This window comes from Rhynchophorus ferrugineus, unplaced genomic scaffold (assembly GCF_030347505.1).
Source record: "Rhynchophorus ferrugineus isolate W39M unplaced genomic scaffold, kcgeb_rfMv2 rfM4, whole genome shotgun sequence".
NCBI classification, from domain to species: Eukaryota; Metazoa; Arthropoda; class Insecta; order Coleoptera; family Curculionidae; genus Rhynchophorus; species Rhynchophorus ferrugineus.
In genome coordinates this window covers 42483113-42507377 of record NW_027472583.1, presented here as the reverse complement: position 1 = coordinate 42507377, position 24265 = coordinate 42483113, and the positions used below count along the sequence as shown (strand labels likewise).

The following is a 24265-nucleotide window of genomic DNA, read 5'->3' as shown; positions in this document are numbered from 1 at the left end:
GTTTTAATTAGATTTTTAAAGATTGTATTATTTTATTTGACTATCTTATTTTCAGATTATTCTTACGAACGAAATTTGCATTTCATTTTTTGCGAAGCTATTTGTTAATTTTAATTGCCAATATTTTTGCAGATTAGAAAGCTAATCCCAGCTGGTCGGCGAAATTTAAGGACATATTTATTTGATGTACTTGAAGCATTTTTGCCGGAATTTATTATTTTCTAGCGTCCAGCGAGAAAGTAACATTTTGGCTTTTCTACGCTTTTTTACGTACGTGCATTCTACGCATTCTTCATCTCTGGGCGAAAGCATAAAATCCTAGAGTACACCAACATTTCTATTACCTATGTTTCTCGTCACTTTAGGAGTACCTAAAATGGTTGAATATTTACTTCAATTTACAATCTAAATCTTTACTATAATCTTATGTTCTATTGATATATATATATATATATATATATATATATATATATATATATCCTAGAAAAATAACCATTATGTTTTACAGCTTTTTATCTGCTTGGTTTTATTTATTATTAAAAACTGAAAGTTCACAGTGTAAACATAGTACAAACTCGGTCTCAGTATGTTGCCTAAAGGGATACCTAAGCGATTTTCTGTAGAGCAGAATATTCAGCGTTACATTTCAATATTTTTTTTTGGTTGAGGTAGGACAAGAGTATGTGTTAGTAGCTCTGATATTGTGTGCCAGTTTATTACGGCAGATCTCGTCAAAGCACTGACTTAAGGGGTACTGAACTATCTGAAGGAGAACAATCTACAGAAATTTTGAAAAAGGAAAAGCCAAGTTAGGAGAAACGCACTTGACGTACAGTTTTTCCATTGAAACACTAGAGGCAGCAAAATGCGTTTCACAGGGCTTATGAACTATAAAATATTTATCAACATTGTTTATTACATTCACATTAAATAGAGATTTTAATAAAACTGACCTGCCCTGTGACTTGTGCCCTGTTTTTGAGACTTATTTTATGTTTATTTTCTTCTTCTTCTATTCCATTATTGGTTAATAAACAAATTAAATGCTTTATTGCAAATAACACTTTTATTTCATGTACGGTATATGCCATGCCGTTACTTGATACAGTGGGGGCTGTAGTGAATGTTTTTCTTGAAATATAACAACATATTTTTGCTGTTTTAAATATGCTAAACTTGTGTTTTGTCATTATTCTTTTATGAAGAAGCTGCTGCTGGAGAAAAAAAGGAATTATAAGTTTGTGACGATTTATGCTCATGCCTTTGTAGATAACGGGTTTCAAATATGATGAAAAGCACATAATAATTGGAGTCCAATATTATGTTATTTTGTATTATTTTTCTCCAGATAGGCATATGTTTATATATTGGTATTAAGACGTTAAAGGTTTAGTGCTGTGGTCTTCAAAATCGCTTTTTTATTAAATAAATATCTAAATCTTCATTCATTCTTGCTTCATTAAATTAAAATCATTCATTAAACTTTTAAACAAGAATAAACTCTATTGAACTTAAATTCTCACATAAATTATAATGTTAACCACTGAACTAAAATGACCAAACTACGAAAATGTTAGTTAGTGCTTATTTGTTAATGCTTAAATTATTTCCAGATATGTAAATGCTAAGGGAAAAAATCCAAAAGGAGAGGAATATAACCACAACCACCAAATGATTGAAAATGTTATTTCGTGTCTTTAAACATTGCGGTTTCTTTGATTACCAGATAAAAAGGTCAGTTTTCTCTGGTGTATTGTTACTGCGGATGAAAGGTGGATCTACTACTATAATCCTTGATGCAAAAAGTTATGAGTTATTCCAGGAATATCATGACCATATAGCGTTTCTCTGCATATGGTGGAATCAATAAGATGTAGTCATGTCAATTGAATGAATTGAATTATATATTGTTGAAAAAGCGACTAGTAATAGCAGTCGTGTCGAGGAATTCTTACAGATTGAATAATTGTTTAATTATTGAATTTTAGAATCTTTCTGGCACTCTATGAATGTATGTCAATATGTTGAAAAAATGCTTAATTTTATTCTATGCTTATTTATTATTTATTGAAACAAATACTAACTAGAATGTATAAAGTTTGGTACGTACAGATGATTATATAAACATTTCGAATTAAGTCTTTCTCGATAGGTTTTAGGAATATCCAGGTAATTTCCATGATTTTTCTTCTTTTAATTTTCTGAATCAATGCATTTTTTGTTATTGGAAACCATACAAATCGAAAAATCAGTTTCTGATTACTGTTAAATTATTTCTATATTTTTATATATTTTAGCGTATACCGGTACTTTGTTCTGTTGTGTCTGATCTGATTGCTTTGTTATTTGGTTTCATGTGAATAAGTTATTTCGCTAATTTTAATCACTAATGATCGTTCCATGGTCATGTATGTGGTCAATCATTTTTCTCTCTTAATAGACTAAAGAGAATAACTTACTAATAAATAGATGTTAATATTACTGAAAAAAAATTTCACAATTTTTTCATTATAAAATCAGAAATATGTATTATATATAACATTAATTACATGCAAACTATCTCAAGAACTAACAGCCAGTTAAATTTTTTAAATAACATTTCATTAAATCTAATTTGCATTAAATTTTTATAATCAACAAGGAATTGATAAGTTAAAATTACATCACTGAATTTTATGACAAAAATATCATTAATAAAATTATTTTCAGAACTAAGATATATAGATTTTATTTACTTTTATGTTATAATAATAAACATGGAATATTGAATGAAGTAATACATATTTTTATATTAATTAAAATGACAACGAACCCGAGTTGGCAATATGTTTTTTACAATAAAGAATTTATATTATGTAATGTATTTATAATCATGTATTTATAATTCATCGAATGAATTATAGATTTCTCACAACTTAGGTCAATAAAGTAAATAATTAAAATATTTGACAAAAGGTTGAAATAATAAATATCATATCATATATTTTGTTGCTTTAATCCTTAACATTCTTAATATTTATCAGCTTTTTTAAATATTTACCAAATTACGATTAATAATTCACAATTTCTTCAATTTTTCCATGTGTTCTATCTAGGCAAATTATTACGTTATCATTTTATGTAATACTCTGGAATCTCACCATTACAGATAGATCATCTTTAATTTGTCTTCTATGTCTTTGGTTAGTCCACTGCTTTCTACTTGTCTTTGTGTCCTACTATACCTACGAGGATTAAAAGCTACACAACATATGAGAAATGGAACCATTAATTTTAACCTTTAATGCTTTAATTAATATATTTGCTACCTGATATATATATATATATATATATATATATATATATATATATATATATATACATACATACATATATATATATATATATATATATATATATATATATATTTATATATATATATATATATATATTACTAATAAATTTACCAATAAAAATTTGCAGAAAAATCTTAATAAATTTTATAGTCACCTCTAATGCAACGATATATTATGTCTCCAGAACTTTATCAAATACTACCAGTTATATTAAGTTGCTCTTAAGCAAGAACAACTTTTCTTAGCTGTTCCATCAGAAAATCCACAAGATATCAAATTAAATGAAATTGTTAATATTCAAGATAGATTGATTGATGTTTATATTATGAATCTGAAAAAGCTGCTTCCAAAAATCTAAATACCTTCTAAACAGAAATCAGATGATTCTTCTAGTTCTGTAATTTTGTATCTATAATTAGATAAAATATATAGCTGAATATACCTACCAATAAAACAGACACATTAATTTATTTTTCTTAGAAATAGTATAAAATGTAATTTTATATAATCATATTTTTCTTAATGGATAGATCAAAAATACTATAACTCTTTAAGAATTCCAATAACAGGCAAATGTTCAATCTCCAATGAATGAATGAATGTGTTGAATCTCCAAGCCTAAAATATTTGACGGCTATTCCTGGTTGCTTTATTTGGGCGAATTTCGTTTTTTTTTTGGGATTTACTAATTTGTAGGACGTATTAAACAAAAATGTTAAGACTAAAAATTCTATCTCCGTATAAAGTATAACCATGCCAAATTTCAAACCTTTCGTTGCTTCCATTTTTTTTAAAGGGAGGTAAAATTTTCGCTAAGCCGATTAATATATAGATTGTTGAAAGATGGCTATTAATTTTTAGTGCCAACACTTTTGGTGATTAGAAAGCTAAATTTACTATTATTAAATACATCTGTTTGATGAAATTGAGACGTATTTATTTGACTATTATATTATACCTTGAAATATTTATTGCCAAGCAAGTTTTTCACTACATCCTGCATGTTAAAACTAATCATGACCAAATACCTAATCAAAATACCAGTGATGGCTGTTCCTCTCCAAAAAAAACCTAACGATTCAGTGCAGGCCCGCTGGTTTCGTTAATTTCGCGAACCGTACGAACCAAAAACCCAAATCTCTTGCGCTCAAAATTGTCTTTTAATTGTCGAGCGAGCCAAAGAGAACGGCTGCAGCTGCTTTCACTTGTCTCGAACGGAAAGAAAATCCAAAGTGACCGCGAATCGACACAAACACCAACTGTTGTTCACCTAATTGACTCCGGTGTTTCATCAACACATCTTCGACCGATTGGTAAATATAACATAGATTTTTGATCCGTGGTCATCATTGATATTGCATTTTTTTTATCAATCTCTGTAATTTAATAAATGTATCATTTAAATATATAAACTAGGCTATAGGAGATTTTGGTTAATATAGGTGATCAAAAAATAGCCGGTTGCCGGCTTAGTGGTGCAATGATAAAGGCGAAAGCACCGTCCTCCTGCTGTTGCGATAGTCGCGGGTTCGAATCCTGCTGACGAATGGGAGTTATATTCGTGATTGTTTACCATTTGTTATTGTCTTTAGGCAAGAGTGCAAAATCCGACAAGGAAAATTATCCCAGTCCTGCCAGTAACCAGGCTGGGTAAAACCGGTTGTCTTCTGGGATGGAATTATCTGCAAAGTTGGTCACTCGCCAATCGGTAGCCTTAATGCCGGAGGCCATGATTCGGAGGCCACGTTTAACAATCGGTCCAGTCCATATAAACCCTAGTAGTTAAAAAGAAGTCTCTATATATGAGAGGTCTGCGCCTGTTCGTAATTATTTTTCAAAAAATTCGTTTAGTTGGACAAAATCTATTTCAGTAAGTACGATGGGCCTTGAATGGTTGCAAACGTTAAAATCCGATTTTGGTGTCCAAAAGTCTTCATGTAACAGTTGGCGACTTGATTTAAGAGGTAAACTTACTTTTAAGTATTTTCATTACATTTTGCGTATATTTTTGGTACGAAATAAATGATGCTTATAATTTATTCCAAAAGAGCTTCATTTATTCAAAATAGCAGTAAATGGCATCAAGTAATTGGTTTAGGTGTTTGCATATATTTTGATTAGCGATATATTGACGAAAATGCGAAGTATCACAATAACTGTTAAACAATCTAACTTATCTCTTAAATTAGATTATTTGTTGTATTTTTTATATTAATTAAATCATACATTAGGTATGCTTAGTATATCTTAATGTACAAATTACTGTGTTTACATTAATATACAAGCACGGCAAGTGCGGCATTAATACCTCATTATGTATTTCAAAGGTTTGTTGTATTATTAGAAGAAATCTACTGCCGCTATTCATCATACAGCGAGTAACAGACACAAAATTATGCTATTGCATGACAATGCTTGGATACGCGTTAAAATAGTTGAATCGAGAGTTCTGCTGGACCCAGCATACTCAACAGACGTAGTTCATTCTCATTATGATGTAATTACATTTGCTCAGATCAATACAGTATGATATGGCTGAACGGCACACGGCTTCGAAGTATTGAAGAAATGCAAAATTACTTTCAACAGTCTCACCAAGTTGCCAGAAAGATGGGAAAACTCATGGGAAATGATATATATTATAATTTAATTACAATTTTTCTCAATAAATGAACCTTTAATTTAAAAACTTATCGATAAACACATGCTAGTACAAAATATTTACTTATCATATCTGCTTAGGCATCTCTTTTTCTATTTCGACGATTTCAATTGCTACTTCTTGAATATAAGCTTAGGTTAGCTAATATTTTGAAATAGGCATATAACATCTCACACATTTATTAGTGATGATCATATGATCACATAAATTATATAAACTGAGTGTATGTAAATAAACTTTATAATGCCGACGAGTGTATCTTTAGTAGCGGGGCGGAAGATCAGTGAAGTCAACATGAATGATTGTGAATGATGTATTGCATTTTTTTAGAAGTAGGTCACAATATTTAAAAGAATGAACAGCATTTGGTTTTTTTATTATCCGATCAAGAGCTATAATGCAAGTTATTATATAAAATTATTATATAATATTAGTGAAGAATCCTCATTCTCATTGAAGAACATCATTCGAAACCTCACTGAATGAGTACTGAGCAAGAAGTGGATCTTAAACATATAATACGTAGTAAGCAAGTTCAGATTGTACAAGTGGTGGTGACAACAATTATGTTATAAGCTCTCATTTATATTCAGATACGAATGAATTTGACTTGAATCGATATATAATATTTTAACCTAAATAAAGTGTATTTCTATTCTCATATACTATATCAAAGCTACATATAAGCCATTCGGTTCGGTATAATACTTCGACATAAGAGAGTTGCTTAAGTTAAGATCGTTATGCCTGCATGTTCCACATGTATAAAGAGAAATATGGTCATGTATTATCATAAAGTTACAAATTAACTTTTCGAAAAATTGATTAGGTTCGTTTTTCATCAAATTATTGTAAACTTCAATTTCGATAGAATAAGTTTGAAAATTAATAATTAGGTATTATTCTAAGTTAATAATCTAAATGTTTTCTTTTATTTTTTTAGGCATGTTTCCTATTTATCTGGAGATAATGCGATATCACGTTGAAAGAACATTGTACTCCTCTAAACTCCTGCAACTTATTGCTATCTTGTTGCTATTCTGTTACTAGATATTGTTGATTTTTTGTTGAAATAATACATCATTCGATGCCTTCAATTATATCAGTAGACATTTATAGTGACAGTTTTATTCAGCTATTCATTTATAGAGCTGTTAACTCGTAATTCAAGGTGTAGTCATTTTATTAACTAATACCTTGCTGATGCTGTATATGTACAACAAAATTTTGTTACTCTATATATTATATACTATATTACTATAGAGATATTATTAAAATACATTTACTTTAAAATTATAACTGGGATTATTAAGATTCTACCAGAAATAATACTTAAAATTACTAAGATAAACGTTACGAAATATTGACGTCATTTCCTAACCATCATTTCCCCATTCATACGTTTCAACATTTTAGAGAACTTCGATTTTATTTGTTATTACAATTTATCTAGTTATTTTATATTTAACAGTTAAACAATTGATTTTTTGTAACCAACGGAAAATGAATATCAGTTTGGGAACAGTATATACGAATTGTTTGAACATCCAGCATAATCTGGTAACCCTTCTTGGCCTCTGACTGTTCTTACATCTGAAATTTCTTTAATGCTAAACAATTTTTATCAAGCGAAAAGGAAACAGCATAGTAATATAAAGAAATTTGCAGTCTATCTAAATAAACTCATGGAAATAGAGATATATTCCGGCCAACTTCCAATTCTCCACTAATTCTCTATCCTTTTGATAATCTGTGTTAAAAAGCTGTTTACGATGAAATTTGTTTTGCTAGAAATCCTCTTAATAGGTAAACAGGACTTTTTTCTCTCACTATCTATCATAATAAGATTTTAACCATTTATTATTTAACCTAATTATGTTTAACTATTTTTCTTTGAACAATATTTTCTAAATAAAATAATAAAGCCAATTTAATGCTTCTTTAATTTAATTAATAGAGTTGAAAAACAAAACCTTTCTTCTTTCATTGAACTTTCTCTTTTTCAAATTATTATTTCTATTACAGTCTATTACAGTATTATAGTTAATGATCTATTATATTGAAATTAATTTTTCTCTGCTTCGATCAGATATTAATTTTTCCGTAAAGGACCTAAATGTTAGGTGTATGGATTAAATTTTATAGTTTTTTCAAAATAAATAGTTTAAATGAAAAATAGTCAATAACGAAATTAATATTTCAATCGTAGTTTTCTAGGATCAAAGCATTATGTTGATTCTAGACCACACATACTGACATATTTACATGTTAAAAATTGATTGATATTGATTGGCTGGGATCTTGTCCTATCCCACAGCATTTGTTCTCGTCTCCGCAAAATTCATTTATTAGTGTATAAGTGTCTTCCAAAGAGGTTTGTAAAAATCATTTGATTCAGCTTTTCTTTCAGAAATCTCAGGACTTCTACAGTGACGAAATTTTACAGGAAAGGGGATGTTGCGGCGTAATTAGATTTATCTATATTTAAGAAAGATGTTTAATTTTAGGTTTAGGAAAAATATAATGTTTCTTAGGCCATTTTTTTAAATTTCTGTAACATGGGAAAAATATGTTTTCAAAAAGTATAAAATATTGTATTGTATGGAACGTCCGATGAATCCAAAGCCAAGATAGGAATGACATCGAGCTAAACAGAACAGAAAACACGTGTCTATCAAAAATGGTGTCTCATCAGCTCTTTGTCGAGTGTTCCATATAATGGGATCTGACCCCACCCACGCTAAATGAAGTCCGTAAGAAGTTAGACCTAGTAGAAGACCTCTTATGGTGGCTATAAGCATAAACTTATTTTCGAACGAATATTCGAGCATTTTTAAGAATCCGTAATGCATGTGTTTCATTGGCGTGAGAAGATCCTAGCTGAAAGAATCTAATCTTCCCTAAAATTCTAAATGAATTGCTATGTGGAAAAGGGATACTTGAACTTTCTTAGCCACTACCAAGAACCTAAGGAAGGGGATTTAACTATAAAATACGATGCATCGAGAGCCGCAGAATTAGTCAAAGAACATGAATTAAGAAACAGTCAAGAGTCGGGATGTAAGAACAATTAGAATTAAGAAAAACTTAAATATCAGCAACAATAATCTAGAACGGAAACAGAATAGTTTATTGTAAAAAAAAAGACTCGAATCGAGATTTTCGTCAGAGTAACAGCTCAAAGCAAAAAGACCAGTAGAACTCTTATACTTTGTATCTCGTGTGTATGATCAACAGTTGAGTCCGATGACGCTATCAGTGTTAACTAACCAGACACTATTATGTATCAATTTTATGCTATGTCTATTTTACTTCTCTCATTTTATATATTGTTTGCATTACCCATTTAAGTAAATAAATTCGTTTTTGTACATTAATTTACAAAAAGAAGAGAGAAAATAAATTGTACATTATTTACAACATTGTTTGCGTTTCTTAACAACTCAACAGGGACAAAAAGAGATCGATTAAAAGGCTATATCATTATGTAGTGTTGAAACTTAATATATATATATATATATATATATATATATATATATATATATATATATAATATTTTTATCTCTAATGCATTAGAAGGATCTATATCAATTAAACGTATTGGTAGTGAATTTATTTCAAAGGGTTCAATACTTATTTATCCGCTTATATATAATTCCACCTCTCAATCAGCTCTTATAAATCAGCAAGACGTAGATTAATAAAGTAATTAATCCATTATACATTTTAAAAATAGCTCGTTCATTACAAAAGCTCACATTTTTAAATATTTTTAATGCAAAACCTGAGGTAATTTAACAAATTTTCTATAATAAATGATTTACATACCGAAAGCAATTATATACAAAATATTAAACGAATTAAATACAGCATTATTAACAATTATCTGTCAGAAAGGAAGCAATATATCCATGGTAAATTATTAAAATTAAAACTAGAAATAGCTATATATGGTTATATTCCTAATAAAAATATTAGTTTTCTCATTTGAACAGGCATTAATTAAAATAAGTAGGTAGAATTAGTTAGGTTTAGTTAAAATATTTTTCTTTCTTTGTCTCTATTTTTCTCTTTTACTTTTCGATCAAGAGCGATATCGTCGACACAACATTAACTATTTCGAGTTTTTTGTTTATTGATAAATTTTATATATAAGTCTAGTCTAGTCGCATGTCTTTTCCTTCAACATATCGTGCCAGTGCTATTGTTTTTTTTCTGCAATAATTGATCATTCAAGTTATTCATTTGGCGTTGGTAAAACCCTTCATTCATTACCGACAATGTCTCATAATATTTGTTTTAGGCAAATATATTGAAGCAAATAAACAAACACACGAAATTCTAGTTTCTTCTGATAATTTAAAGTTACCAACATACTTTACACCATATCAATTTAAACCTGCCAATATATTTCGCAACAACAACATGCTGGTAAAAGTTTATTGTTTCTCATTATAATTACCTATATAAGTAAGCATAACATTTTCTTGTACACATTTTGTGGCGCCAAATGATGTCTTTAACTGTTAATGTTACATACTTTTGTTCTACTCTTTGTTACTCGAGCTGAACTGTGAACGAGAAGCAAGATCTAAAGATGAAGAAGATGAAGGAATATACATAACTAAGCCCAAAGAGCCCATATGTGCTCGGTTTATTAATTATTTGTCATTACACAAGTCATTTTTTGGTCCTAATTATGATAAAATATATAGTAGTATTGATGAGTATATGTTATATCGTTCGACTGATATACCTCTCTGGATATATACGACTGACTGACTAATGAACTGGTATGTATCGACTGACCCTGGTCATTTGGTGTGTGTTTGTATATATAAATCTAAAGGACCAATAGTTATGAATGGTGTTACGAGCGAGATATCTAAAATAGACGTCGCTATTCAATCAATCGCCTCTTCTTTTTCTTTAATAAAATAATGTTGTTAAAATTTATTTAAATTTATAGTCTTTGTGAGAGAGGACTATTGAAATTTAAGGATTCGAAGACATTGTGAAACTAATCCATACTACGGAAATTTGTGCAAGCAAACAATGACGACAAAAATAATCAAGACCGGTGGCTTAACATAGTTTCAACGGCTTTGCGATCGAATAAGGGACCAGCAGCATGGTATAAAGCCGTAATTGTTCCTATACCGAAAAAAACTGATAGCAATCAAAAGAAAACCAAACATTGTAAAAACTGTCGGGGTATCAATAAACATCAGAATTCAAAGAATTTTGAGCAAGACAAGCTGGTATTTAGACCCCATCGCGGTTATTTAGCTAATATTTCCAGTTTATGGAGGAACGTATTAGAGGAAGAAAACGTGGGATTATCTTTTTTTGTATTTTCGTTCTGTTTTCGACTATTTATTGCTGATTCTTACTTTGAGCAGCTTTGGAAGAAACAATAATATTTTTCATATATCTTACGATACTTTTATAAACTGTGTGCGAATAATAAATTATTTGTGAAGTTCATTTGGGTTCTTAGCCGGTGTTCGCAAAGAAGATGTTACTTTCCATTGAGTTTTAACGTACTGATTTATACCATTTTACAAAAACTTTTTAAAATAAACTTGGCGTTCAATATGATATACTCTACAAACTTGATTTCTTGATCGATCATATATTTGTTGAGACTTCTAACTACTTCATGGTATATTTCGTACTGTAGAGCCAAACGAATTGAGAATTGCTGTTTTAATTCTCAACGGGATCTAGTTAGAGCAATTCCGGAGTATATATACTTAAGATCACAAATACAAAAGAATAAAGTGACATCGCTTGAAGTAATAGCCGAATCGGCAAGTTGCAAGATCTTTTGCTTCTCCAAGATGTTGTACGTGAAAGAGCACGTAAAGATAATATTTCCTATTATTATCAATATTAAATTTAACCCTTTTCTGTGGGTCCGAGACTTGGACACCGTTGCTGTCTAATATTATATCTGTAAACTTGAGGTCTTAAATTAATGTATTGTCTTAAATGTTTATCTGTGAAATCGTGTTGTTAATGAAGTAATTCGTTTAAGATGCGATAGTTGGTGTATAGTTGGGGAACAAATTCAGAGACACATATGTTATTGCGGTGATCTGTGTTTGGACATGTGTTTCATAGACTAAGGAATGGTGAATTAATTATTCATAGACTTCTGTGGCAAAATCATCCTTTTGGCTGGAAGGCGCAGGGAATTGCTCCGAAAAAACATCAAGATCAGAAGTGATCAAGATCATAAATCTCTCTCAACGATAAATATATTTTCTAAGGCCAGAACGGCTCCGGCTCAAGTGTGGCAAGATTTAAGTGAAGAATATTCAAAACAAAAAACAATGATGAAATTTAACAGTTTGAAATTTTTGTATGTTCTGACTTTACTTTTATCTTAAATATTTAACAAAAACGCTGATTATTTTACGGAATTGCTAAGAGTAATTTCATTATTAATCGTTCGGATTACATGTTCGATGGTCGATGTTTCTTATTGTGTTTGTTGGTAAATGGTGGAAGGTGATCATATTTGAAGCTTCCATTTGGTTAGAAATCCTGTTGAAAAAGGCTGTTACCTTTTGAATTAATTCACTCCTTGGCCTGGTTTGTTAGAATTTGAGCGACCAAGGGAAACTGATGGAAGTAGATACAACATAATCTCTTCGAGGTTGCTGAAACTACTCTTATACCCCGAAGTTTTATGAAAACCCCTAGCCTCTGAATTCATGGAATTTGAATTTTCTGAAGTGAAAGAAGCACTTTCTACCTCTAGTTTAAATAATCTTGGATAGAAAGGTCGAAGCTTTTAGTCTACAGGCACTATATACGGACTCAAGTTGTCGAAAGTATCCCTAATTGGAAAGTTTTGGAATATGGAAATCTCTACTTTGAAATTTGTTGAAATCTAAGGCTAACTGAAGTTTATTATGCGAACAGACAAGTTTGTAGTAGTGTTGTTACTGCACTTATTATTCTTCAAATGGAATTATTTTAATAAAATAAAAGTTTTTTTTTTGTATCTGCACATATCAAACTTGATATACATGCGTATATCTAAATTATTATCAATATTTTTAAATATTTAATTAGTGACTATTTTCCTGCTAATTATTTATATTTTTAATGCACATCAAGTCGTAGTTATGTCATTACAAACACTGTCTCACGTTCTTTATATATCACTGGATGAGTATAATAAAATGCAAAGCCTAAATTTATAATACAATTAAACAAACTTTCTCTGGGAGCTCTTTCACTCTACCAGAGCAATTAAACATAAACTATTATTCGTGTTTTAAACGCACACGTATTAGCATATATCTTTCTGAAAGTGAGCAACAGATTCACCGTGTGTAAACACCATTCTTTCTCCGTGGTATTATATTACCTACCGTTCACGCAAAGCCGAGCGAAACAATTTGAATGGAAATGTTAAAAAAGTCATCGCCGTCTTTTGATGACCCGGTTATGTTTTAGACACGAGAAAATGTGTTTTTACACTGTCAAAATCGTTGACGATTTTAGTACCTTTTTTATGACATTTAAAAGCTTTTTGTTTACACCTCATCGACTATTTGATGAGTCCGACACTTTAAAAGTTTCTTTACAGACTGGTTGATATACGAGGGCTGACAATTAAAGAATAGTAATGCTAATATAGGATTTAATTAGCATAGATATATTTTTTTATAGATCTGTTTTAATGTTTTCTCCTTTTTATAATTTAATTTAAAAGTGCTTACCATACTGTCTTAGACAGTACCGTCAAAATAATACATAACAGGGATTTCAATGTTTTTAACTTAAAGCAATACATTTATTTGGAGCGACCTTGAGGCATGTTGAATTTTATATCTTATATTGTTGTATTATTCTTAGGATTGTAACATACATTGGTTTTAAGATATGGAAGAACATATGTAAGTACGCAATCTATGGTTAAGTTTTATAAAGTTACAATATCCAAACAGCGCCAATTTTTATTTATGGTTTATGGTGAGAATGGAAACTGCCAAACTTGTAACAAATCATTTTCAAGGATATCAAGTAGAAGTCAGCACATGGCAGTATTTCACTCCGATATAGCTGCAGACTTCAAAACGATAACAAGAAGCAAAGAAGAAAATTGTTCTTTTTGTTCAAATAAAAACGTTACAAAAGGTATGAGAGAAATAATAAGTTTTTATAGTTCCAAAAATAATATTTGTTGTTATGTTCAGTGGTGCAGTAATTTAAACTTATCAATTCTTTGTTGATTGAAACTTAGTAGAAATCAGATTTAATTAAAGCCACTTAAAATATGTTAGTGTGTGTTGGTTCATGAGAGATAGATATCATATTTTTATTTTAACGTTTTAATATACATTAATTAATAACATTTATTAATATAATTAATGTTATATATAAAATACATTTCTGATCTTATATTGAAAATACTATGAAAACAACTTTTAGAATATATCATTTTTAAACTAAATATTTCTGACATACCATTGGGCATTCGCATTTACTTAGTAGATTTGAGGAACCGAGATTACACTTGCGTACCATATAGAAAGAAGGAGCAAGAACAGTGCTCTTATGTTATGGCGTATCGCATAGCTGTTCAAAATGAGTTATTGGATTTGATCTGACTAGCTCTGATAGTGATCTAATGAAGTTTGAAGTATGTAATTCTTTGAGACCAAGGGATGGAAAAATTTTCATTAAGTAGGTTTGTTCCAGTAAGCTTCAGTTTTTGCCTAACATCTTTTTTTAATCCCAGACCTGTTAGATTTATTCATAGTAAGAAACATAACATCCAACTACATAAAAGTCCGAAAAAATTTTGAGCTAAGTTCAGATCATACGCCAGTGATTCTGACGTTGAACGAAAATATAATAAGAAAAGAAAGAAACCCAACAAATAAGAGAACAAACTGGGAAGGATTTTCTGAAGAATTGAACAAACGAATTCAACTAAATGTACCCCTCAAGACAACTGAACAATTTTGAAGCAGAAAAATTCGTACAAGCTGCTTGGAATAATACTCCAAAAGTTAAGAGTACAACTAAAGGAATTAATTATCCAAAAGAAGTGAAGGAGCGTAAATTAAGACAATAATGGCAACAAAACAGAACACCAGAAAATAAAAAAAAGTTTAATCAATATAACCCAAAGACTGAAAAGATAAATACTGGAAATAAAAAACAAAACCATAAATGACTATTTGAGAAATTTAACAGATGATATTTAAAATATCTAAAGCGCTCATGTATACACAGTTCATCTATAAGAGACCTATATGGGAATTGGGCACGTGATAATCACCAAAAAGCAGAAGCATTTACTTAATATCTAGAAAAAAACTTTCGAACCAAACGAAACTAATATTGAACATAATATTTCAGACATAGAAGCCGAAAATTCGATGATTCGAAAGAGCTAACCAAAGTTATTAAAACTGACATTACTCACTCTGGAAAGCCACAAAATATCAATTTGATCAATACAGCAATTAGATTAAAACGTGTCCCAGACATTTGGAAGATGGCGCTCATGTCTAAAAGCCTATATACCTATACCACAGTAATATATAAGGTTTTTGAAAAACGTTTGAAAAGAATGAAACCGATCAAAGAGAGGAAAAACCTAATACCAACACATCAGTTTGGGTTTATTAACACTCAACAAATGAGCAGGTTCACGGAATAACAGATGTTATTTAAAAAACCTACGAAAGTATGCTCAGCTATATTCTTAGATGTAGTACAAGCCTTCGACAAGGTTTGGCATGAAGGCCTTGTTCATAAACTACAGAAAATGCTACCAAAACAACACAGCGAACTATTAAAATCATACATTACAACCATAATGTTTAGAGTGAAACAAGAAGAAGCTTACTCTACAATAAAAGAGGCTAAAGCAGGTGAACCACAAGAAAGTGTACTGGGACCAATGCTTTATCTACTCTACACTTGTAATATACCACAAATGGAGAATATTACGATGGGTACATTTGCTGATGTTACTGCGATTGTAGCTGTCGGAGACAATAGTGAAATAGCCTCACGAAAATTACAACAGGCAAGTGACAATATAAATAAGAGAACACAAGCTTGGAAAACAAGAATTAATGAAAGTAAATCTGTACATGTGCAGTTCACCTATAAACAGACTGTACAGGCACCAATAACATTAAATAATACTTCATATGGAATAATCATTCCATATAGCAACAACGTCCATCATTCATATCATTCTATATATAGCAACTAAATATCTCGGAATGAATCTAGATGCAAAGCTTCGCTGTAAGGAACGTATAATGCAGAAAAAAAAGAACTGGAATTGAAATACAGAAAAATGTACTGGCTAATTGGAAGAAAATCGCAATTAAAAGTACATAATAAATTTCTACTATATAAGCAAATACTGAAGCCTATATGGATATAGGAAGTTCAATTATGGGGATGTTCTGCAAAAACTAACATAAATAAAATACAAATTTTTCAGAACAAAGGCCTGAGAGGTATTGTGGGTGCACCCAAATACTATAGGACTGATTACCTAAATCGAGACCTTCAGATAGACACAGTCAGTCAAGAAATCAAGAGAATTGCAAAGGGGCATGAGGAAAGACTCCATTCTCATGAGAATATTGAAGCATTGCTGCTTTTGTATACCACCAGAACAGGACACAGACTTAAAGGAATCAAACCATCTGATCTTGTGTGGTGTTGTGTAGTGAGGTACATATAATAAAAATACAGCAGTGACATGTATAAACATTATTTCACCAGAGACTGAGATCGGGGCCGATGGGTCCTCCTAGTTATATAACTAGATTTAAGTTATCACAAAGACAAATTGTAGGTTAGATGGAAACGACTAGTAACAATGTAATAATTAAATAATAAAAAGAAATTAATTTGCGAATTTTCTCGAGATTCATGGATTTCGCTCGTTTTCCCTCATTTGTTAATAATCTTAAAATATCCACTCTCAACACTGTATTTGTTATTTGTTTTTATGTTGCCAAAATATCTGTATAGTTTTGGTATTCTAGTGCTTGAAATCTTATGTGTTGTTTTGATTTGAGATTTCTTCTAATGATTTTAATTTCTCAAGTTGCGCCGGTAACGATTGATTGTATACGGCTTTACGCACTTTACCCATTGAGTTGTAGTTACACTGTTCATGGTTGGAGATAATCTTCAGATTTACTATCACGTCCTCGCATTGCTCTTACATTGTTAGTAGTCGAACGAAACTGGGAGTTAATCAAGACGTCATCTTACACCGTTGAATCAGTATCACCTGGATTTTGCCATCTTATGAGAATGAGAATCCCGCAGATCTCCAGGAAGATCATTTGATGGAATATACAGGTTGTCCCAAAAACTGTATGAAATATTTAACTGATTGAGCAAAGCAACAATAAATAACAATAACATGGACTTTTAGCAATAATATACTCATTGGTTTCGAAGATTAACACATATTTAAACGTGACTTCCAGACTTTTTTCAGTGACTCCAAACTTTAGTAGCGTGTAGCACAGGCTCTAGTGTTTAAAAGACCGTAGTTCATCGGATTGAGATGCGGCGAGTAGGAAGGCCCTTCTGCTGACGTGATAAAATCTGGAAAATTGGCTTGGTATCACTCTTTCGTGGCTTTTGTATTATGGGCATTAGCGGAGCCCTGTTGGAAGTCAAATCGCAGCGTCAAAGTACAACAGCATGGAAAATATCACGACGATACACTTTTTGATTTATTTTAACCTCGTTATCCACAAAAACAAGGATGGTCTTGCCGTTGGAGTCAGTTTTGCCCCAGACCTTGACGGACTGCAACTTTTGGCGGTGTTCAACGATGAGCAATATGCCAGAAGCCTCAGCGAACCATCTCCTGTCATTTTGGTGGTTTTGCGCTTATTCACTTTTTGTAGCTTTTATGTGTTGAGGTTGAGCTTTTTTATGGCTATTTGATAAACCGACGACTTGCTTATACCAGCTTCATGGATGATTGTTTTCATATATTTTCTCGAATTTCACTGCACTCGTTTCTTGATCTCGCAGTTAGCAGAAGCGTTGGCTTTGTACTTCCTTCCACTTAAATGAGAAGCTATAGGAAGCCAAGCTCTCTGAAACCATCGATGGTGCGAGAAACAGCCAACCGCGTAATATTGAGCAATTTCATATTGGGGTAATCCTTAGCAAAACAGCTCCAAAATGGCATTACGTTTGTTTGACATCCTAAAATACGACAAAATGACTTAGTATATAGTCGAAACTTAACACAATGGTACATAAACATATGGAGACTTTTTGCAGTTGGCTGAGAAATCATTAGACGTATTCAAGCTTGTAACACTAGGTGCATACACAAAATAATCGTGAGATCGTGAAGCCGATGCCCGCTGATCGTTAGTCATCACCGGAGTAAAACAAAATAAACACTTCATTGGTGGTCGGTAAGTTAATGGTTACAGTTCCGAATCCTATCATGGAAGAGATGGGAGAGGGCAACGACTGCGATTTTACATTTTGTTAATTCTAACGACGATAATTTTCTTCTAACCTACATGTTGTTCCGTTTGTTTATTGTAGTATTGCAGGAGCATGTGTTCCCAGGTCAGTAGTCCATTTTTGACAGGAATCCTAGTTTCCCAATATTGATGTATCATATCCTATAAAGAGACAGTACGAGTATTTGTATCTGTTTGTAAGCATTCATTGACATCAACTCCATTGGTATCATTTCTAGTTGTCTTGGTATCCCAATTTTGATGATTGTCGCAATGGTTTAATACTTATTCACTAGTAATCTGATCTGATGTTAAATATTGAGCTGATCTGAGCTGATATAACCAACAGTAAAAATTCAAAATAATTAACAACTTTCAGAAGGCTTTAAATTTCTTTTAAATACATATTAACAATTAATTTACATATAGAAAAGAAAACATGAACCGCAAATAGCAGACATGTTAAGACATTATTGAACGATCAGTCATGATTTAATTAGTTTTATTTATAAAATATATAAAAGAGTTGTTTGCATTTGAAAATTCATGAAAATATAAAAATAAATTGAATCCAACAATATTGATTTGTAATAATTTATTTTATATGTATAAAACTCAATTGAAAAAGAACTGTAATAATTAAACGGGACACTATTGTCATGAATAATTTGATGCAAATAATACTATTATTATTCCACTAGAGGCGCTCACTACTGACAGTTACACTGATAGATGTGTGCAGCCTACTTTCAATCTCTTTCATTCTCCTTTGGTTGTGAATCTATATAGATTAAAAATATATACATATTATTTCGTATTTATATTTTTTGTATTATATTATATTAGATATTTATATTAGGCATTTTCATATTTATTGAATTTTTCATATTGTAATAAAGTAGAAAAGGTTGCCTAGTGCTTTATTTGTTTGTTATCATATTTATTTGGAAACATATTAATTTAATGTACTAATGTATTCTGAATTCATTCAGTTAACCGAAATAAGATTAATAATTAAAAAATAAACCATGTTAAGGTTGGATTGGAAATAGTTTCCAGGTTTGAAACTTTTAATCAGTGGATTCCTAGCACAAACCAACAATCACAGATCAGGTATTCTGTATAGAATAATTTTGTTATAGCTATAAGTTTTCCAGACGAAATAACGATCACATATATCCCTTTAGTTCACTTTCGGAGGAAAGTGTTATGTCGCGAGGTCAATACTGCTATAGCTATCGAGACAAAGAGATATTTAGTTTGAACGGTTGGTTATTTAGTGTAACAGATAAAACCTTCAGGGTCGGTTTTTTTTATCGCCGTTCAACATTTTGCCTTTTCTTTCGATAAACTAAAATAGTGTATAAAAATAAATGAAAGGCTTTTGTGTTTTAAACCCTTTCACATTTCATAACTTATATACATTACAGTTACCACCCACTTACTATAATTAAGATCAATAATTATTCCATTCTACGTTCTTCTACCATTTAATGGATTTGTTATTGTTTGTTGGTCAATCTAAGGCTTAAAAACAAATTTAAGGCTTAAATATTTCGTACCCAAATTTGAGAAGACCAATTCGGTAAATAAGACGTTAAGAATATTAGATCAGATGAGAAAATTATATCTGTCCTAGTCATGCACAAGATATGGATCATTCGCCTTTAACTGGCGAGAATTGGTTATAAAATTCGCAAGTCGTGAGTCGGTTACAGGTTACATTCTCTGAATTCGTAATAGACCACAGTTGAGCGATGAACTTAAAGTCAACATAAGACTTATCTACCAAATCGATAGTTTAAAGCTAATGTTGAGGTATATCTAGTTATAAAAAATGCAACGGTAGTTATAAAAAATGCAACGGTTCATTAAAACGTTATTAAATTTCACCTACAAAGATGGCCTAAAATTACTTTTATATTATAAATTGTTACAATAATTTTGAATTGTATTTTTCAAATATTTTCTTATAATCTTCACAATTTTAGATAAAACATAAGATTTAACCAGTAAACTTGGCAGGAATGTTCGTCAGGTCGGTTGGTCTGTCGAAATGTTTGGCTATAGATGCGATTGCTTGTCCGAACACTCACTACTATTTTTGGAAGGAATTTGCACGAGAACTTAAAACACTGGTTGAATAAAACTTGTTTATTTGAACATTGAATGATACATGTGGTCGACGGGAGAATGGACAGGATATTAGGTTAGGTAAAGGAAGTACGGTAGCGCTGTGGAAGTGGTACTGTTCCAAGGGGGTGGAGAAAAGAGAAGAGAGCGAGACGTTTTTTAAATTTTTTTTTATTTACTAGAATGACCAGCTAGAACCAAATGGTCATCGGCTGATGTCGTTTCAGGTTCGGGATATGATTGTTTTGCGGGCGCCAGAGACCCTGGGTTACGACTGGGACTGTCGTAGTTTGTTTACTACCGGGATTTGTGGACAGGTAGAGATTTTATTAAGATGTTATCTTGTTCTATGGAGAACCTCACACTAAGCATATTTATGAAATTTTTCACAAACGGGATGCCTGATTCGAGATGTGTTGACGTTCCTCATGAACCATGGGGCTCTGAGTAACGCACAGACTTTTTTGGATTCGAACACTTGGAGTAGTTCAAATTGTCTCTCCGAGACATACCTGTACCACACCTGTGCTCCATTGAGACAGATTGGACGGACTAGCATCTTATACAGAATCGCTTTCTGTGGGATTGGGAGTTTGCTTTTTCTGCAGAGTAGAGGATATAATAGGCTGTACACGCCATTTTCTTTGGAAATGGCGAGCTGAAATTGGGGAGACAAATGCTGTGTGGGAAAGTTTGTAGAGCGGGAAATTGGTCATATAAAGGTTGAATAGGGCTGGGGCTAATGGAGGGCCTTGCGGGACTCCTGTGGAGATTTGTTTACGAGAGGACACTGCGTCACCGATCTTCACCTAAAAGGACCTACCATCCAAGTATGAATCTATCATGGATATTAGGTCATTCGGTAGTTCTATTTGTTTTGCTTTAAATATTAGACCGTGATGCCATACTTGGTCGAAAGCTTTGGAAACATCTAAGAAGATGGCTCCTGTTTTTCGACCTTTTATCATTGCCTGGTGGATAGTTGCTGCGATGCGGGCAACTTGATGGAGGCATGAATGTTTAGTATGGAAACTGAATTGTTCGGTCGGGATTATGCGATGTGCGTCTGTGAAATCGTTTAATGCGTTTAATATCGCTTTTTCGGCAAGTTTGGAGAGAGCGAGACGTCGTCGTGATGGCCTTTTATAGCCTGGAACTGCATGGTACTAATCCACCGGCGTTGCCAACCTTTGAACTTGTTTTAGTTGAATGCGTGGTGGTCTAAAGGGTCGTGACGTTCGCCACAACTTGTTTGTGGAATTACCACCTGGCCTGGAACTATGAAAGTACTACTAGACAGAATTCTGTTATCGTAATTTTCAGCTCCAACGCTAGAGGTCAGTATGATAAGTAAAATATATGCATTTTGATTTGATTTTATTGTATACAAAAATTATATGCATCTATGTACAATAAATAAAAATATGTATTTAACATTACTATTTTTTATTAAAAAAATACATAAATATTTGTCAGTCCATAAGGTCTCTTATACGACTTATGAGCAATTGTTTTACGATGATACCATAAAAAATCGCCATAGAAAGTTAAGCTGAATGGTAACTTTCTATGTCAAGTTAATAAATAAATAAATAATAACTAATCGTTATAACAGTAAAAATATGTTCACTAGTAGTTCTCTTGTTCTCTATCTAGATGGCGCCGCAATACAAACTAGATTTAATAAACGATAATTCGTATTGCCTCGACATTTACACCTATAAAAATACTGTACAAGTCATCTAATTAGTGTCTATTAGACGAACTTTGTCCACTGTATCACATATTTTCCTTAGATTACAAATTCGTTTCACTTCAAAGTATTAAAAATGGTCTCTATATTCATAATGGACGTGTTAGAACTGAAGAATCTTGTTGATCCATACGCGGAACTCACTGATCCTGGTGTAAACTCCTGGTTGGTTTGGTTCAGCACATCCGATACCCCAGGAGATTATACCAGCGAGGAGGAATCTAGAAGAATTAAATGGGTTTAAAATAATTGATGATTGAAATGGCTATAATACAGCAGAGTTATTACAGAAGACATGAACTGGCTGTAAAAAATTCCGACATAGAACTTGAGATATTATTTCGATAATGAATTTTTTTTAATAATCAAGAAAGTAGTTCCTCTTATTAGTATCCCATGACGGAAAGTAATTTCCAAGTAATTGGTGAATCTAGGAGATACTTGGATCTCTCTAGATATTTCTATTAATAGTATATATGGATATGTTATAATATTTATCAAAAAAAAAAATGGTACAATATATAAATAAAAATAAATTAAACATTATTATTCATAATGGTCTATAATCGTTTCGCATCTATCTCGTAATATAACGGTATCGTTTTGAAATTATGATGTAGGTTTGCTAGCGATCCATTCAGACATAATTTTGCATCTCTTCAGCAATTTGAACTCGTATATAGAAAAGCCACAGTCCATTGTGGTAACCATTCACAACTTTTGCAATGTCTGGTCCAGTTTACTCTCTTTCTTCTTCCTCCTCTTGCAGGATGATTTTGAAGTATATTTTAGTCACTTTTTGAAACAATACGTCGTTTAGTTCATTTATTAATTAACATCGGTAGACATCTGTATTAACATTTTTATTTTATGCTAAAATCACACCTTGAATCTGCATAGTAATTTATTATTTCTATGAATATTCCGATTTGGTGTGCATTGGATGGTTTTCCTGGAATAGATGGTATTTTTTTTCGCTCAGAATTGAAATTAATTGGCATATGATAGAACATCACTCTAAGTTTTTAAAAATATTTGACGAATTTCGGCAGCAGATTTCTACAAACCAAACAATAATATAATGGATGTCGAAAATGTAATTTTGAGTACTTCTCTTTAGTAGTACTAAATGTAAAACTATTATTTTATGCAGATAAATGCCAAAGGATGATATTAACAGTTAGGTTAGACTGTTTAATAGTTTACATAGATAGTTTTCGCATTTTCACCAACATATATGCCGGATATTAAATTGATTATTTTAAAAATTTGCTGCAAAATATGTAAATTAATGTTGTAAACTCTTGTTAAACAAATCATCCATTATATTCTAATCAACGATATTAAATAACAGTATTAATTATTAAATTGCATATTGGACGCTACATTATATATTAATAATTACCTCTTATCTTCACGTTGGATGACCATCGGACCACCAGAGTCCCCTTCACAGGAATCAAAGCCTCCTTTTCTCCACCCAGCACAAATGAATATATTAGGTATATGCTCTATATATCCTGCTGATCTGTACATTGTTTCACAAACTGAGTTGTTGATAACTGGTACAGAGACCTCTTGGAGAACACTTGGCAAAGGTCCATCTAAATAATAAATATATTATGTAACTATTTAATAGATTGTTTGATTATATTGATTATTTTATGAAAACAGTATCAATTTAGTTTGTTCTCTATAATTATCTACAAATTAATGTTATTTTAAATTATAGGATATTGTTATGAAGTCTTGATTTAAATTACTAATTTTTAAATTAAAAATGTTAAATATATTTATGATTATTTAATCAATTTGAAGAAAACCCATTATGAAAAATAAATGTAGAAATAGAAATGCATTTGGCGAAGAAAATATA

General features: G+C 31.2%; 1 protein-coding gene across 1 annotated transcript in view; it reads right to left on the bottom strand.

Moving 5' to 3' along the window:
• Positions 1 to 22000: 22000 nt before the first annotated feature.
• Positions 22001 to 24265, bottom strand: part of LOC143195820 (uncharacterized) — an 80495-nt gene continuing 78230 nt past the window's right edge. The window contains exons 10-11 of the mRNA XM_076403285.1: positions 23795 to 23993; positions 22001 to 22610 (exon numbers count right to left, since the gene is read on the bottom strand). Coding sequence (XP_076259400.1) covers positions 22493 to 22610; positions 23795 to 23993 — 317 coding nt within the window. The 3' untranslated portion in view covers positions 22001 to 22492. The remainder of the gene's footprint in view (positions 22611 to 23794; positions 23994 to 24265) is intronic.